The 19,282-nt window shown below is 40.6% G+C and overlaps 1 protein-coding gene and 1 non-coding gene across 5 annotated transcripts in view; one reads left to right on the top strand and one right to left on the bottom strand.

The window, feature by feature from the left end:
* PCSK5 (proprotein convertase subtilisin/kexin type 5) overlaps positions 1 to 19,282 on the top strand; it is a 522,373-nt gene that overhangs the window by 98,328 nt on the left and 404,763 nt on the right. For all 4 annotated transcript variants that reach the window (XM_086415564.1, XM_086415560.1, XM_086415561.1 and 1 more), the window contains exon 3: positions 489 to 602. In XM_086415564.1, coding sequence (XP_086271690.1) covers positions 489 to 602 — 114 coding nt within the window. The remainder of the gene's footprint in view (positions 1 to 488; positions 603 to 19,282) is intronic.
* On the bottom strand, positions 86 to 192 carry LOC147367053 (U6 spliceosomal RNA). Its single transcript, XR_015132193.1, has one exon. It is a non-coding gene; the product is annotated as a U6 spliceosomal RNA (small nuclear RNA).

Consider the following 19,282-nt stretch of genomic DNA (forward strand, 5'->3'; position numbering starts at 1 on the left):
GTTTTGCCAAATATCAAAATGAATCCACCACAGGCATACATGTGTTCCCCATCCTGAACCCTCCTCCCTCCTCCCTCCCCACACCAAAAATATGGAACGCTTCACGAATTTGCGTGTCATCCTTGCGCAGGGGCCATGCTAATCTTCTCTGTATCGTTCCAATTTTAGTATATGTGCTGCCGAAGCGAGCACATAAATCAGTTTTTAAAACTAACACTATCAATTTAAAATAAATTGGGAGTTAAATGTGCTTTCTGAAAAAGCTTTAAGGGGTTGGCACATTGTTGAGAAATATGAATGATCTTTCATAAAAGAATGCAAAACCTATCTACCTTAAAAAATAGAACCAGGGTTTCTAGGGACTCTTGAAGCTCCTGGACTTAGGATTCTAGTCTTCAGAATGAAACCTGTGACTGACACAGGATGGGAACTGTCTCAGACTGTCATTGGATAGAACTTGAACATTCACCAAATGTCCTTCTTGGCAGGTGGAGTGGATCCAACAGCAAGTGGTAAAAAAACGGACCAAGAGGGATTATGACTTCAGCCGCGCCCAGTCCACTTACTTCAATGATCCCAAGTGGCCAAGCATGTGGTATATGGTGAGTTCTGCTGGCCAGGGCCTGTGGCATCCTGTTGTGTGTTGTTCAGCAATGTTGGGATGAGGAAGACAGAGAAACAGTGAGCAAGGACTTTTTCCTGTTTCAGGACCCGCCACTGGTGGGTTAATGGCCCGTGCTATTTTCTGGATCTTTTTTGAAGTTAACTCTCTGGTTCTAAGGAGAAAGAGAGAAATTCTGATCCTGAAGGTGTTTCTACTTGAGATCTTACTCTGTGTAGTAGTTTTGTAAGTTTGGGTCAGAAGATGGGAAAATAACATAAAGGGCAGACACCCTGAGACTTAGCAATAGTTGTGTTCACCTCTGGTACACATCAACTCTACTCTGAAACCAGTCTGGTTAATGAATACTGGCTCTTGGAAATCATTGAAATGACTCTGCTGGTAGGTAACAGATTCCTAACTTGAGTTATCTAAATGTACCTTCTCACTTTGGGTAACAATTTTTTAAAAACTAGACTAGGAAAAAAATAGTTGAAAAGTGTTTGACTTGTAGCTAGTTCAGTGGTTCAAGCCCACTGCAGTATTCTTGCCTGAAAAATCCCATGGACAGAGGAACTTACCTGGTGGACTACAGTCCAAAGTATCACAAAGAATCGTATGTGACTGAGCACGCACACAGTGGTTCAAGCAAAAACTTTCAGCAAGGGAAACTTAATGTGTTGGGAAGAATGATCTAGAAATTCACTTGATGTTGCCTCCTTTGAAAATGTACTTCTCTAACCTTAGGGTTTTATGTTTGTGATCCCTAAAAAATTGACTAGAATATGATACTTTATCATGAAATTTATATGTTATCAATTTGCTCTATAATCTGCAAAAAGACCTTAACTTTTTAAAAATTTTTTTGAAAATCTTTATTGTAAATTATTGCCAGAATTATTTCCCCCAGTCTACCTTGTTTTTTTGCAGTCCCTGACCCTGCTTCTCTATACATCCACTGCATTCCAAATACGTGGCTCATGCTTTTCTGCCTCCTTGCACTTCATTCCTTCCCAGAGTGGCCTTCTGTCCTGTCCCACCTCCTCAGGTCAGAATTCTGCATCGCTCAGAGCCCACACCTGAGGCTGACTGTTTCATGTCTCCCATGTCCTCGTCTGTCACGGTCCTTCCTCTGCTCTCCTGGGCCTGCTGTCTCTGCCATTCGTGACATCCTCCCCTTGGTGCTTTGTTTTATAGTTTTTATTGTAGTTTTAAATCTCCTCTGTTACTTTGTGTGTGGGGGTCACTTACATCCTCCCATCTGAGAATGTAGCCTAGCACCTAGCAACACTAGGAATCTGTGTTCATTTGGAGATGGGTGAATGTGGCTGGCATTTCTCCCAGTTTCCCTCCTCTTAGTCTTACCCAGAAGTGGAAAGTTGTGGAAAGATTCTGGACCCCAACCAGAGTTTTACACAGAAAACTCTTTCACGCATAAGGGGAAATAAAGGAGCCATGAAGCTAAGTTCAAAGGGAGATGAGACTCTCATCTACTCAAAGCATCATTTGAGTAGAAATCACCTGAGGGGACCCTGATACTGGGAAAGATTGAAGGCAAAAGGAGAAGGGGGCGGCAGAAGATGAGATGGTTGGATAGCATTACCAACTTAATAGACGAGTTTGAGCAAACTCTGGGAGATAGTGGAGGACAGGGGGGCCTGGCATGCTACAATCCGTGGGGTCACAAATAGTCAGACATGACTTAGTGACTAAACAACAATGAGGGGACAGTGAGACGCTTGCCAGCTTATTAGCCCCAAGACCAAGAAAGAATGAACCACAAGGGAAGGCATTAGAGGGAGTGTTAGCAGGAGCTCAGGAGCATTTGTCTATGCTGACAAGATGATAAGGATGTAATAGGATTAAGAAGTAGAATGGAAGCAACATACCCGTAACACCTCTCTTCTTAAGGCCCAGGGGCAGTGAGACCCTCTTTGACTTGCATTTCTTTTTTGCAAGAAAGAAACACATAGCTATCTGCACATGTCCTACTCAACAGTGCAGGTGGACAGCAGCTCCCCCTGACCCTCTCATCACTCCAGCAGGGCAGGTTGGGCTGTTGCAGGAGCCATGGTCAAGGTGACTCCAAAAATTTCAGTGTGTATAGGGGAAGATCTCCTTACACCTGAGAACCTCTGCCATTTCTTCAGAAATTCTCTTTTTGATGTGAGGAAAGGTTAAGAGGGAAGAGCTTTTGTTTGGCTCTTTAAAATACTGGATGTTTTTCAACACATACTTGACAGTAATAATTCAAATAGATCACGTTCATTGAGCACTTAGCACATGCTAAAGTATAAGGTGCTTATACTTTATTCTTATATTTTTCTAATGTAGTTTAAATAGAGATGTGTGTTTAATATTGGCCCTGTGTTATAAGAGTTAGGAATCCAAGGCTTATAAAATTTACATCACTTGCCTAAGATCACCCAACCTGAAAGTGATGAAACAGAGATGCCAAGCCAGGTAGGTTGATGGGAGTCCACAGGATGAACATGGCATCGTATCCCCACCCTTCTACTATTCACAAACAGCTGTAAGCGAGACACTACAGCTCTCCAGAAACTTCTAATCTGTCTATGGAGAAATGACTGAAGTTCAAGGAAGAGTCATGGGTGCCATGTAGGATGAGCAAAGTGTCTTGGGAGCAGCCAAAGCACTTCAAAGCTTCCTATTAAAGGCATACTTTTTCCTTAATGAAAGCAATGGGAAATTGATTACATACCTATGTTTATGTCAGTAGTAGTGACAGAATTGGAGTCAGAACTTCAGGTCTGCAAACATGGATTCAGTTCCCCATTACTTCGCTTATATGGCCATGATTGAATCACTTAAACTCTTGTCAACTAGAAAATAAGAGTCAGATCAGATCAGTTGCTCAGTCATGTCCGACTCTGCGACCCCATGAATCACAGCACACCAGGCCTCCCTGTCCATCACCAACTCCCGGAGTTCACTCAGACTCACGTCCATCGAGTAAGTGATGCCATCCAGCCATCTCATCCTCTGTCGTCCCCTTCTCCTCCTGCCCCCAATCCCTCCCAGCATCAGAGTCTTTTCCAATGAGTCAACTCTTCGCATGAGGTGGCCAAAGTACTGGAGTTTCAGCTTTAGCATCATTCCTTCCAAAGAACACCCAAGACTGATCTCCTTCAGAATGGACTGGTTGGATCTCCTTGCAGTCCAAGGGACTCTCAAGAGTCTTCTCCAACACCACAGTTCAAAAGCATCAATTCTTCAGCGCTCAGCCTATTCCACAGTCCAACTCTCGCATCCATACATGACCACGGGAAAAACCATAGCCTTGGCAAAGTAATGTCTCTGCTTTTGAATATGCTATCTAGGTTGGTCATAACTTTCCTTCCAAGGAGTAAGCGTCTTTTAATTTCATGGCTGCAGTCACCATCTACAGTGATTTTGGAGCCCAGAAAAATAAAGTCTGACACTGTTTCCACTGTTACCCCATCTATTTCCCATGAAGTGATGGGATCGGATGCCATGATCTTCATTTTCTGAATGTTGAGCTTAAAAGCCCACTTTTTCACTCTCCACTTTCACTTTCATCAAGAGGCTTTTTAGTTCCTCTTCACTTTCTGCCATAAGGGTGGTGTCATCTGCATATCTGAGGTTATTGATATTTCTCCCGGCAATCTTGATTCCAGTTTGTGTTTCTTCCAGTCCAGCGTTTCTCATGATGTACTCTGCATATAAGTTAAATAAGCAGGGTGACAATATACAGCCTTGACGTACTCCTTTTCCTATTTGGAACCAGTCTGTTGTTCCATGTCCAGTTCTAACTGTTGCTTCCTGACCTGCATACAAATTTCTCAAGAGGCAGAAAATAAGAGTACCTACCTCTTAAGTTGAGTTAGTGACTGCTATGTAACAAATCACAGAACTTAGTTTTTAAGACAGAGATCTCCTGAGTTCCTTGGGTCAGGCATGCAGAGAGGGCCCAGTGCTGATGACTCCTCTGTTCAGTGATGTCTGGGGCTTCAGTTGGAAGACTCAGAATTGTGACTGGAGTTGGAGGATCCACTGACGAGGTCACATGGCTGGTTCTTCTCCACCTGGGCCTCACTAGAGGGCTGCTTGAGTGGCCCCTTGACATGGCTCTGTCCTCCCCTAGGGCAAATGATTTAAGAGATTGTGTCAGAGGTGGTGATGTCTTTTTATGATCTAATCTCAGAAGTTACTTCTGTAATTTTCTGTTGACCACATGTTTGAACTCTAATTCAGTGTATGAGGGGACTACACAAGGGTGTGTGTACTAGGAGGCGAGAATGGTTAAGAAGCTGGTTACCATAATTAAATGAAATACTACGTGGGAAAGCTTTAGCACAGTGCCTGGCAGTAGAAGACTCTTTAAAGTAAATTATAATTGTTCTTCTTTTGAATTACAATACATGCTATCTTCCTTTTATCTGTTTTCATTGCTACAGTTGAAGAAGAGTATGATTATATGTGCAGTGGACATCCTTCAGAGGGCTCAGTGACATGTCATTGACACTGTTGAGACACAGTGCTGATTTCCTCCTTCCTTTTTCTGAGCCTGGGCCCTGCTGCAGTGTTTTTTGAGGGTTACTTGGCGAACCTCCATAGGGTCCTGCCTTCAGCTCGTTAGCCTAGGCCTGATCCTGTCAGTCTGTATTTATCACAGGAGAACAGAGATTAAAGAATGGCATGAAGTGTGCCTGAGTGTCTCTCTTAATTAATTTAAAAGCTTTACCCCTGTTGCTCCTCCCCTTGGAAACTGGTATGTGAAACCATTATGTCCAGCCTTGAGGCCTGGGCAGTATATTCAAGGAAAGGTGCATTTACAAGAGTTTGTTATGGAGACGATGGCTGGCTAATTACTCCTCTGACCTGGAACGCTGTGCTTGGGCTTCCAGGAGCTTGCAGGGTCCAGTCCTAGAAACAGAACTCGCTTCTCATTGTATTGACAGACTCCAGCATCTCCTGTTTGTGAGCATGGTGGCAAGTCCCGAGGATTTAGGAAAACATGATCTGTACTTCCTTCGAAGATCAGTAAGGCAGAAGAGGAATATATAAGTGCCAGTGAGTTTGCTGGACCAACAGTTCTGCCCTGAAAGTGTCTCTGGGATCATGTGCATACACCCAGCTCCCTGAGCTTTGGGTTCTAATTTTTGCTCATAGATTTGCTTCTTCTGTTAAAATGTCCTGAGTAGTAATGGATGCCCAAGCTTGGGTCCCCCTATAAGAGATTTTTATTTTTGGTATAGAGGAGGGCTCAGGCAGCAAGATTTCATAAGAATCCCCTGGTAAGTCTAATAGGCAGCCAGGAATCCTGAGTTATTTATTCACTGCCCACATCTGGGATAAATGCTCAATGAATGCTAATGAAATAAATAGACGAGTAAACTGAATATCAGTGATCATCTTCATAGTTGAGAAAATAATTGGCTGTGTCAAACATTTTGCCAAACTTTCATGTGTATTATATTATTGCCAGTATTCCAGTGAGTTGGGACCTATTATTGTCTTCATTTTAGGGCTTCCCAGGTGGCGCAAGAGGTGGAGAACCTGCCTGCCAGTGCAGGTAATGCAAGAGATGTGGGTTTGATCCCTGGGTTAAGAAGATCCCCTGGAGGAGGGCATGAAAACCCACTCCAGTATTCTTGGCTGGGAGAAACCCGTGGACAGAGGAGCCTGGAGGGCTACAGTCCACAGGGTTGCATAGAGTCAGACATAACTGAAGTGAGTTAGCACACACACATGCATTGTCTTCATTTTACACTGAAGAAATTACAGAAGAGACAAGTAACTTGTCCAGAGTCGCACTGTTTACCAGTGGGCAGATCCTGTTATTCGAACCCAGTCACTCTGACTTCAGAGGCTAGACTTCCAACTGTTGTGTCACTGGACTTCATATGAATGGCATCACAAATCACCTGAAAGGATTACTGCCCACCTCTCTCATGCCCCCCAGTGGAAATTTGGGAATTTGCATTTCTGACAAGCTAGTGCAGGTGATGAAATTTTAGTTGAGCTATAAAGCAGAGACATTACGTTGTCAACAAAGGTCTGTCTAGTCAAGGCTATGGTTTTTCCAGTAGTCATGCATGGATGTGAGAGTTGGACTATAAAGAAAGCTGAGCACCGAAAAATTGATGCTTTTGAACTGTGGTGTTGGGGAAGACTCTCAAGAGTCCCTTGGACTGCAAGAAGATCCAACCAGTACATCCTAAAGGAAATCAGTCTTGGGTGTTCATTGGAAGGACTGATGTTAAAGCTGAAACTCCAATACTTTGGCCACCTGGTGTGAAGAGCTGACTCATTTGAAAAGACCCTGATGCTGGGAAAGATTGAGGGCAGGAGGAGAAGGGGACAACAGAGTACAAGATGGTTGGATGGCATCACCGACTCAATGGTCATGGGTTTGGGTAAACTCCGGCAGTTGGTGATGGATAAGGAGGCCTGGTGTGCTGCGGTCATGGGGTTGCAAAGAGTTGGACACGACTGAGCAACTGAACTGAACTGAAATCCTAAAAGATGATGCTGTGAAAGGGCTGCACTCAATATGCCAGTAAATCTGGAAAACTCATCAGTGGCCACAGGACTGGAAAAGGTCAGTTTTCATTCCACTCCTAAAGAAAGGCAATGCCAAGGAATGTTTAAACTACCGCACAATTGTACTCATCTCACACACTAGCAAAGTAACACTCAAAACTCTCCAAGCCAGACTTCAACAGTACATGAACTGTGAACTTCCAGATGTTCAAGCTGGATTTAGAAAAGCCAGAGGAACCAGAGATCAAATTGCCAACATCTGCTGGATCATAGAAAAAGCAAGAGAGTTCCAGAAAAACATCGAACTCTGCTTTATTGACTATGCCAAACCCTTTGACTGTGTGGATCACAATAAACTGTGAAAAATTCTGAAAGAGATGGGAAAGCAGACCACCTGACCTGCCTCCTGAGAAATCTGTATGCAGGTCAAGAAGCAACAGTTAGAACTGGACATGGAACAACAGACTTGTTCCAAATCGGGAAAGGAGTACATCAAGGCTGTATATTGTCACCCTGTTTATTTAATTTATATGCAGAGTATATCATAAGAAACACTGGGCTGGAGGAAGCACAAGCTGGAATTAAGACTGATGGAAGAAATATCAATAACCTCAGACGTGCAGATGATACCACCCTTATGACAGAAAGCAAAGAAGAACTAAAGACCCTATTGATGAAAGTGAAAGAAAGTGAAAAAGTTGGCTTAAAACTCAACATCCAGAAAACTAAGATCATGACATCCAGTCCCATCACTTTATGGCAAATAGATGGGGAAACAGTGGAAACAATGAGAGACTTTGTTTTCTTGGGCTCCAAAATCACTGCAGATGGTGACTACAGCCATGAAATTAAAAGATTCTTGCTCCTTGAAAGAAATGCTATGACCAATCTAGACAGCATATTCAAAAGCAGAGACATTACTTTACCAACAATGGTCTGTCTAGTCAAGGCTATGGTTTTTCCAGTAGTCATGTATGGATGTGAGAGTCGGACTATAAAGAAAGCTGAGTGCCAAAGAATTGATGCTTTTGAACTGTGGTGTCGGAGAAGACTCTTGAGAGTCTTTTGGACTGCAAGGAGATCCAACCAGTCCATCCTAAAGGAAATCAGCCATGAATGTTCATTGGAAGGACTGATGCTGAAGCTGAAACTCTAATACTTTGGCCACCTGATGTGAAGAACTGACTCATTAGAAAGGACCCTGAGGCTGGGAAAGATTGAAGGCAGGAAGAGAAGGGGACAATAGAGTACAAGATGGTTGGATGGCTTTACCAACTCAATGGACACGAGTTTGAGTAGGCTTCAGAAGTTGGTGATGGACAGGGAAGCCTGGCGTGCTGCAGTCCATGGGGTCGCAAAGAGTTGGACATGGCTGAGCGACTGAACTGAACAAGTTCGCAATTGATGCTGATTTTATTTGACTCTCAGGACCACTTAGAGATATCCTTGCTCTAACATATTTTCACCACGGGGTTTATGTGAACACAGCTGGCCTCCACCTCCCCATTATCAGTTGGAGGAAGAAGAGCTTTCAAAAACTTAGAGACACTTTAAAGTATCAATTTAGCTTGTTTCTCTTGATCTTATACATTTTTCTTACTGACAAAATTTTCTATCTGGGAAGCCGACAGCTTTAATTAAAAAGATATTTTCACTTTACTGGCACTGATTGAGAAGTGCCCTTGCCTAAAACAGTCTTTCAAGATGTTCCACAGACAAAGGATATCTGATGGGAAAGATTGTGAAAATCTGACCAAGTCTGCATGAACTTGGTGTAATAGACATGTTTTTAACATACAAAGCTGGTATAATGGGCCATTTTGATCCCCTGAAAAAAATTCACTTTGGCTCTAGAAAGAGCATGGCTAAGTAAGATGCCCCTTCAAGGATCTGAGAAAGCCAATTGAGCAAATTCAGGGAGTTAAATATTTTTTGTTACAAAATACTTAAGACATACAGAAATTTGAAAGAGAACCATAAATGCCTGTCCACCCACCCCCAATCTGAAGAATAGAATGTTATCTATACCGTTGAAGTCCCTTGTGGGCCATGTCTTTATAGGATCTGTTGATCCCTTACACAGTTATGGCAGATGCCACATTTGAAATACAGGAGGAGATGGGAATTCTCCTTTGTTGGCAGGATGGTTCTCTTTATGGGAGAGATTATTCAATTTATAGTAGATTTTATATTTTCTGAAATCATCCTAAAGCATTTATACATGAAATTTGTACTCAGGCTATTGACAACGAGTCCCAAGAAGGCAACTTGGAAGTGAAACTTGGAGGAAGCTATAAGTTTAGCCAAATAGCTCTTTTATTCCTTTAGTCATGTAAATATTTTATTTCCTTAGAAACATGTTATAGCATTGTACAGTATTTCTTGTCTAACTGTTAAGAACTAATACTGATTTTGAAGAAGCCCATAGTGAAGTATTAAAAAAAAAAAAAGTTTTTTTTCCTGCCTTTTAGAAGGCAAGCTCAATTCCAAAGGGAAAAGTAAAGAAGGCCCTGTGAAATCTTGCTATTTGACTCTCAGACTGGAGTAGTTGAGTATGACTGGCATCCTTAACACATAATTTTTTGTGATGAATATTGGGTGGCCTACTTAATATGCATTTTTAAAGCCAGGATTTAACAAATGGGCTCACTTTTTGATGCACTACCTCAAATGTCATGAAAACTCTCTGGGTGGTTTTTTTTTTTTTAAGGGAAAAAAATCATATTTGTCGATCAGCGGAGTGAAAATTAACTGAGTTCGGCTGTGCGTGTGAGGCATATCTGCCAGAAACTATGAACTAGCTAGGATAGTAATTGTGAAAAATGATTGTAAGCCACATGGTTCGTTCTTAGCCAACTGGATGGTATTCAGTTCTCCAAGAGTGTGAGGCATTGCTGTTTCTGTGGTTGGCACACATTTTCCTAATGACTTATACTGTCATTTGACTCTAATAAAATCTGGTGGGGTTTGTGGCATTATTGTCCTGGCAGCTTGGAGATCATCCTTTTATGGCACCCCATTTAACTGTTTTAATTGAAAATGCAACATGGTGTAAATCTGCAGCCATGTGGTCCATCTTGACGCAAGCAGGAGGCCTTCTGAGAAAGGACGGACTCCAGCCAGGCAGCAAATGATTTCCTGGTAAGAACTACTGGGGGTTGAGATGTGGTTTTGGTGCACTGATGTTTTGCTTCAGACTAACTCTGTGTCCTGTGGAAAGGTATTTTAGCTCTCTCACCCTTAGCTCATCTGAACAAATGCGGAATCTAGACTAGATGCTTTCTGGAGGTCATTCCCGCTTGAACCTCCTCTAGGTCCACATGGCAAGTTGAACTAGAGATGGAATCTTAGGGAGACATATACCACCACATCCTGATTTCCAGCTCAGACCTACCCTGTTCCTGACTGCTGTACCCCATGCTTTTGTTTCATTACTGCTTCAATCTCAGCATGTCCCCATGTTGGGGTCCCTGAGACCACCCCCAGATTAGGTGATTCACTGGGAGGAGTCACATAATTCAGCAAAGAGTCATACAGCTATGATTTATTTCAGTGAAAGGATATAATGTGAAATCAGCAAAATTAAAAGCCACATGGGGCAAAGTCCAGGGGAAACAAGGCTGAAGCTTCCAAGAGACTTCTCTCAGTGGAGTAACACAGAAAGCACTTAACTCCTCCAGCATGAATTGTGCCGTGTGTGACATGCTGGCTGCCAGGGAGCTCGTGAGGGACTTGGTGCTCAGGGTTTTTACTGGGAGTTGGTCGTGTCGGTACTCAGGGCCTTCTATGTACCCAAATTCCATTCTCTCGGAGGCATTCAGCACAACCATATTGTTTGTGTAACCAGCTTAGACACAGTGAGACAGTTTTATGAAGGAATGGTGAAAACTCTCCCCAAACCCAAATTCCCAGATGCCCGCCAAGAGTATTTGGGCAGCCAAACACATGAATGGCTGAGTTGAAATTATGCTCCTCCTTTATTAGAACTTGTGTTCACTGAATGAATAAATTAACCCCAAAGAAAAATGCTCATAAGTGATAACTCCAAGAAAAAGCAAACTTGAATCCTAAGTGTAAGTCCATATTTATTTTACAGCCTGAAAAATCCCTTCATGAAGGATAATGGAATGACATGAAGTCATCATTATTATCATGAGTTAATTAGCAAGATCCAATTAGAGTTCTGCTATTGGTACCCTCAATGGACTAACCTCAACTGACTAGACAAACTGACCATGAGACGGTTGTGGTGGAAGTCAGTATATTAGACGTATTAGTGTTAGTCACTCAGTCATGTCTGACTCTTTGTGACCCCATGGACTGTAGCCCACCAGGCTCCTTTGTCCATGGAATTCCCCAGGCAAGAATTCTAGAGTGGGTAGGCATTCCCTTCTCTAGGGGATCTTCCCTATCCAGGGATCAAACCTGGGTCTCCTGCATTGCAGGAAGAGTCTTTACTATCTGAGTCACCAGGAAATACATTAGAGGTATTAAGTTAACCTATAATTAACTAGTCAAAGTACTTTTAGAAGAGGCTAGTGAAAAATCACTTCGGATAATATTCATTCTTGCCTCGGACAAATTATTACAACCTTTATTAATTTCCTTGAGCAAAATAGAACTTATTCCATACTGGTAGTTCATCTTCTCAGCTTTACTTAAAAGAGTAAAAGTATGTCCATAGTCTGGTCCTTTGGCCCTGACTCTAATATGATGAAGGTCTGTTAACAGAGTTGTTTTTATCAAGATTTTAGTAAGATTTTTCTTTAATTAGTAACTCATTTTCTGTTGGAGAGCTGATGGGATTGACCCTTGAGCTCACTTAATCTGTCCTTGTCTTCTTAACATGTTGATTCAAGTTCCTTTATCAAAGTTTCTCTGAATTCCTCATTTCTTATTTACTTCTCACCCTGTATTGGGATTAGTTCTAGTGATCAAGACACATTTTTTGGCTTATTTTTTATACATTTCTCTGCCAATAAGTAGGGTTCTCTTAGTAAGTACTTCATAAATATTTATAGATATAAAATGAGGAGAGAGTTGGTCATTTAGACATCTTCATTTTCCAGATTCACAGAACTGAGCTGGCTCTTCCTGAAAGATGATGGTACATATTCAAATATCCTGTGTTGAGAATTCAAATTCTAAAGTTGCCTGAGACAGCGACAGCTGGAATGCTGTTTTTTCCTTAATTTTGGTTGGCAGTGAGTTGACTGGGAAATTAATGGAGTAAAAGAAATAATTCTTAGCAATCCAATGATGAGAAGAATAAGAAAGGAGAAAACATCTAATTCGTCTGGGAAGGAGAAAGAAATAGTCATCTTTTATTGAATGCACTTCAGTGTGTTTTTTTTCCCCATTTTCTCAAATGTAAAAAAAATTCCTTTGTAGACTATCTCAGCCTTGGGTATGGGATTGTAGGCCAGTGATAGATAATCTGGTATGCAAATCACATGGGCACCAAGAACTGCACCATACCAGATGAGATGAAATTATACTGAGGCAAGTAGGATAAAACTTTAAGTTCCAGAAACAGGATTTGATTACTTAATTGAGTAGGTCAGAATCAGATTGGGTTCACAATGCAAGAATGCTATTCTTGGTGGTAGACAATGTGGACAAAGTACAAAATACATTCACTGATTATTCTTTCCTTGATTAAAAGGAGAAGAATCTGATAAGAAACCTAATTTCTTCCCTTACGTTAAGAAAAAAAAAAAAAAAACTATTCCATTTGGATGATAGCTATTCAGATATTTAGTACAACATTTATGGAATAATCTCAAAGACTGCTTGGAAGAAATGTAGCTTTGGAGGGCTTTCTTTTCTCTCTCAATTTTCTGGTGAGGTGAATTTTGTCTCTTGTAAAAGCCTCCCAGGATAGACATTCTGATCCAGACATACCAAATTAACATGTCTGAAGCAAAGAAAAGAAAATTATGCCCAGGTAACAAGACTGTGCTCTCCTAATGATCTCTTTGCATGGTTTCCTGAAGATTAGTTAAATTAGTGTCTTAAAACTTGATGTCTGGGTTTGTTACCTAGTGATAGAGAAACCATCCTTATGTTTTAGTGAACTTAAGTGCAGCATTAGTAGGTTAAACATAGCAGGTATACGTATTTTTTTAAATCATTCCTCTTCTGCTAAAATGTTTTATTTGACCATTCTCATGCCTGCTCTGTGGCCCAGACCCTTCCGCTTCACATCCATGAACTATACGGAAGCACCTAGAAACAGTGCTGTGTATGTTTCTGCAATTAGCACCTTGAATCAGGTGGTCTTTAAGAAAAAGAAATTAAAAAAAAAAAGAAAAAGAAACCCTCTCTTGTAGACCACCAGATTGGGATGGGCCTAAATAATAACTTCATTCAAGTCCTCAGCTCGTGCTCAGTGCCCACCTTGTGTATTTTAAGTTACCAGAAAAATACGCTACTTGGGCAGCCCTTTCTTTCCATAATGAACAGTTCAGTTCAAAAACACCTCCTTGCAGTTTATCAGAAACGTGGGTCCTTGTCACTCCACACACACCCGATGGTTTAGATTCCAGATTGAGGATTACATCTGATCTCACTTTCACCAGCTCTCACTACCGATACTCAGTTCAGTTCAGTCGCTCAGTCGTGTCCAACTCTTTGTGACTGCATGAATTGCAGCACGCCAGGCCTCCCTGTCTATCACCAACTCCCGGAGTTCACTCAGACTCACGTCCATCGAGTCAGTGATGCCATCCAGCCATCTCATCCTCTGTTGTCCCCTTCTCCTCTTGCCCCCAATCCCCCCCAGCATCAGAGTCTTTTCCAATGAGTCAACTCTTCGCATGAGGTGGCCAAAGTACTGGAGTTTCAGCTTCAGCATCATTCCTTCCAAAGAAATCTCCCTTGCAGCCCAAGGGACTCTCAAGAGTCTTCTCCAACACCACAGTTCAAAAGCATCAATTCTTCGGCTCTCAGCCTTCTTCACAGGCCAACTCTCACATCCACACATGACTACTGTAAAAACCATAGTCTTGACGAGACGGACCTTTGTTGGCAAAGTAATGTCTCTGCTTTTGAATATGCTATCTAGTTTGGTCATAACTACAGATATTACAGAAACTTTTTGAAATTTTGAAACAAAGTAGACATAAAATAGAATGAACACTCCTTTCCCATTACCAACTTCAAATAGTTACCAACTCAAGGCCAGTATTCATTCATTTATTGCCCCCCGCACTCTGATTATCTCAAGGCAAATCACACATTTTATTTCATTTCAGCCTTGAGTATTATAGTATTGGGTTGGTCAAAAAATTTGTTTTGGTTTTTCCATAACATATTACAGAAAAACCCAAATGAACATTCTAGTCAACCCAATATGTAGCTCTGTAAGGAAAAAAATTAACAAGAAAGCCATAATATAATTATCACATATAAAAAAAATTAATGATAGCTTCTTTATATTATCAAATATCCAGTACATTTTCAAATTTTCCCTATTGGCTCATAATCTTTTCTTTGTAATTTGAGTCAAGATCCAAATAAGTCTCATATGTTGATTGGTTGTATACCTCTTCAATCTCTTTTATCCTATAGATCTTTATTTTTTCCTTTGAAAATGTTCAGTTTAAGAATCTAGGTTATTTACAGCTTCATGTGGTCTAGATTTTACTAACTGCATTCTAGTCCCAATATCATCAATAAATTAGTAGGTAGTAAAAACTAGAGGTATGATCAGATTCAAGTTCAATTTTCATTTTGCTGAGTGTGTGACCACTTACTATCTAGTTGTTATGTGTATGCAGATATGTTGTATCAGGAGGTACAACAAATCTGCTTGTCACTCTGTGATATTACAAAGGATCTACCATTGTGTGAAAGTGAAAATCGCTCAGTCATGTCCAACTCTTTGCGATCCCATGGACTGTACAGTCTATGGAATTCTCTAGGCCAGAATACTGCAGTGGGTAGCTTTTCCCTCCTCCAAGGGATCTTCCCATCCCAGGTCTCCCATATTGCAGGCAGATTCTTTACCAGCTGAGCCACAAGGGAAGCCCAAGAATACTGGCGCGGGTAGCCTATCCCTTCTCCAGTGGATCCTGACCCAGGAATCATACCAGGGTATCCTGTGTTGCAGGCAGATTCTTTACCAACTGAGCTATGAGGGAAGCCCAAACTGGAGTGGGTTGCCATGCCCTTTCCAGGGTATCTTTCCAATCCAGGAATTGAACCTAGGTCTCCTGCATTGCAGGCGGATTGTTTACCATCTGAGCCATGAGGAAAGCCCAAGAATTCTGGAGTGGGTAGTCTATCCCTTTTCCAGGAGATCTTCCCAACCCAGGAATCAAACCAGGGTCTCCTGCGTTGCAGGTGGATTCTTTACCAGCTGAACTACAAGGGAAGCCCACCATTGTATAGATCCTTTAATTATTCATTGGGATTTGCAAAGTAGTAATCTTCTCTATCTGTGATTTCTTCTTCACTTACTGGCAGAAATACTTGAAGAAACTTTGCTGTACATTACTTGGTACAGTGAGGTACAGTCCCTGCAGGAACAATGTTTACTAGGGGTTACTTCTCTAGCATTCACTGAATGCTACCAATGAGTTTTTTTTCCACTTGCTTCATTACAAGTTCATGGATTTAAATATATTTGATGTATTTTATTTCATTGAAATTATAAATCTTATTCTTAAATTGACCCATCTTTGGTCAGTGAGAAATCATTCAATTTATCTCCTAAGTCTTTTGATATGACTTCAGCATTCTATTTTTCTGGCTTGACAAGCTATTCCATACTCTTGTCTATTTTCTGTTCCAGATATGGAATCAACCATTTCCCCAAGGACCCCCTAGTTCCCTTTTTTAAAAATTGATATTGAAAGACTACTATATGAATGCTGAGACTCTCATTACTATTGGGTTATTCTTCAGGCCTTTTTATGGAACAGAGTTGGAAATATGCATTTTACATATAAAATGCACAATGAATTTATATAGATATTTCCAGTTTAGAATAAATTCAGCAGAGTTATTTACCTTCATCAGTCTTATATCTGTAACTTTTTCCATGCTGAAAATCGCAGTAATGCCAACAGAATTCCTCCTTGGTTTTATCTCCCACTATATGCAACAGTAGCTCGGATTAACAGTACCTCAGATAAACAGATTAACCAGGACTATGGTCACTATAGACAATGAAAACTACACACATGTCACATGATCAGATTACTTGTTTGAAATTACTTTGAAATGTTTCTCTTTCTATGAAAAGTTTAAGTGACTCTTGTGGTGATCCAGAATCTTCTCAAGGTTAACCATCCTCAGTTCCTTAAAAATAAAATCCTTATATTACATGTTATGTGGTTTCAAGTCTATTCTACCATCATAGTTGCTGTTTTATCAGCATGTTGTAGTTTATTTCACATTCTGTGCTGTTGATGACAGATAAAAGACATTACAGAGATAAGCAGTCTTCTGGCTTGTGTAGGAAGATAGAGATGCAGAGGAGCCAAATCATCTGTGCTAGGAACCTGGAAATTCATATTCTGTTTTGGAGGAATGACATTAATGCTACTAGGTCTGTGCACAATAGCATATGATCATTTCTCCTACTGTGCCAGTTTAGAAAAGAATGTGTCAAACTTGCTGTTCTTTATTGATAAAAAAGATGAGATAAAACAGGACTAGAAACATTTCTAATTGTGAAAGTTTGTCCAAGAAAATGAAAGATTAAAGACATCTGTAATGATCAAACTGGATGCACTCTGGACACGTAAAAGAAATGTGCAGTGAGCAAATCATTTAAACTAGTTGTACACACTAATGAACATTGAATTAGTTCTATCCTCCCAGGACTTAAGAACTAGGAGTTACCACAGACTGCTCAATAAAAGCATTAATTCAACATGTAACAGGAGGGAAAATGTCAGAAAGCAACAGGGAATGTAATTCCCACAGAAAAAAAAGTAAATTGGTAATGATTTTATTTATTCAGCAACATGTATTGAGCTCCTCCTACATATCAGGCATAATTCAAACTGCTGGAGATACAAATATAAAAAGATTGTGTCATAGGCAAGCTAGGAAATAGCTAGCTTTCTGTAATATCTAACAGTGTGTTTAAGAATTTTGACGTTGAGTTATAATCTTTGGTTTGAGTACCTGGACTTTAAATTCCTAACATGAAAATTGAAGTGATATTGAAATTAAATGGTGATACATGACAGGATTTCTTGGCAGGCAAATGAATGATTTCCACACAGTTATTACAAAAATTATTTCCCATGGAACATTACTTCTAAGGATTGTTCATAGGCGTCTCCAAAGTCAAGTGATTTGGGACATGCTGATATGAACAGAATTTAAAAAGTTTTTTTTTTTTAATTGCTGGACTTTTCAGAGCCTTTATTATCTTTGTGAGTTGATAGGGGGGCTATAAATGGAAACTCATAGTTGATCTATTTGTCCAAGAGAATACATCTTTAAGTGAAATATTGTTTCAATTGACATTGAGTTGTAAGTGATCAGAAAATTCAGTCTGTGGAGGGAATTTATTGGCTCATGTAACTCCAGATGGGCATGCCAGACTTGATCCAGGAGGTACAGCAGGTCTCCACAAACCCAGTTCTTTCCACCACTCAGGGTAGCTCTGATCTCTCCAAATAGTGGTTTCTTTCTCAAACAAGCTTTCCATTCATGGTTGCAAGATAACAGCCGGCAGTAGTTTCTAGTTGAAATCTAACGGGTTAAAAAAAAATAGCCTTTCCTTTAGTATGCTGAGAAAAATCCTTGGGAGACTACACCTTTTCCATCTCTGCTCTCTTCCTTCCCTAGTCTATTCTTGTTTTCTGAACACTGAACCTCATCTGAACACTGAATACCTTTGGAATGAAGTGATTTCTAGGGAGAGTGTGTACTAAGAGGTAGTTGGAATCCATAGAACAGCATGAGGCTTGGGAATGGAGGTCACCCCACCTCAACAGAAATCCAGGGGTATGGCTGAGTATCCTTGTCACGCAGGTTCCTTGTCAGAGTGAGTGAAGACAGCTGTTGAGAAGCCCTCACCAGATAGCCTGAAGAAGAGGTAGTTGGCTCACTGCCTCAGCAAGGGTAACGTGCGGTGTCTAAGACCAGGGTAGTGGGTGATCTGTAGACGCTGGCTTGGCTTCCACTTGGCTCCTAGTGTGACTAGATGGCAACTGCCTCTTGCTGGATCCTCTTGAAGTCTGTCATTATGGCATGAGCTCTGTGCTGTATGCCCTTGGGAAACTAACATTTTGATTTTTTCTTTTTTAATTGTGCCAGAAATTTTTTCACCCCCAGTGTTTTGTTTTGATAAATTTGAAATCTATAGACACATGAAAAGAATAGCAGGAACACATACATTCCGTTCACCTGGATTTAGCCAAAATTAATATTTTGCCTCTTTGCACACACACAGTTTACCCCCTGAATATTGAAAGAAAATCACGGACAGTATAAAAATACACCTCTAAATATTGCAGGATGCCTCTCCTAAGAATGGTATTTTTCTATACAACCAAAGTACCATTCATACTTCTAAGAAAGTTAACAATGGTCTTATCCAGTTTACTGTCCATACTCAAACTTCCCCAGTGGTCACAAAAATATTTATAATAGATTTGTGTCTTTTGATTCAGAACCTAGAATCCTACATTGACATTTGTTCGATCTTTTTATCTCCTTTAATTTAGAAGAGTCTCCCTACTGGGTGGTGGGGTAGGGGGCAGGGGGAGAGTTGTGAGGAGTGGTTTTTCATGTTGATGATTTTGATGAGTCCAGGCTGGTAGTTTGTAAAATAACTCACTATTTTGGTTTGTTTGATGGTTTTTCAGGACTTTAGAGGGATTAAACATTTCTGGTGCAAGAACTACCCAGATGAGATTATACATTTTCAGTGATTCATATTAAGAGGTAGATTGTTAGAAGTCTCGTTTTTAGTGATGTTAATTTTTTCTCCTTGGTTGGTTGAGGTATCTACTAGATTTCTCCATTGTAAAGGAGAAATAATTAGCTTTCTAATTAATAAGAAATTGGGGATGTAATAGTTTGAGTCTCATGAATTATCTTGTTTCCTGTCAACTCTCCCCCAAGGTTTTGGCATCTATTGATGATGCTTACCTAAATTAATCATTAGATTAGTGATTACAAGAC

The sequence above is a fragment of the Bos grunniens genome, chromosome 8 (assembly GCF_055505025.1).
Source record: "Bos grunniens cultivar Pamir isolate PY7600 chromosome 8, Bosgru_T2T1.0, whole genome shotgun sequence".
In the NCBI taxonomy this organism is placed as follows: Eukaryota; Metazoa; Chordata; class Mammalia; order Artiodactyla; family Bovidae; genus Bos; species Bos grunniens.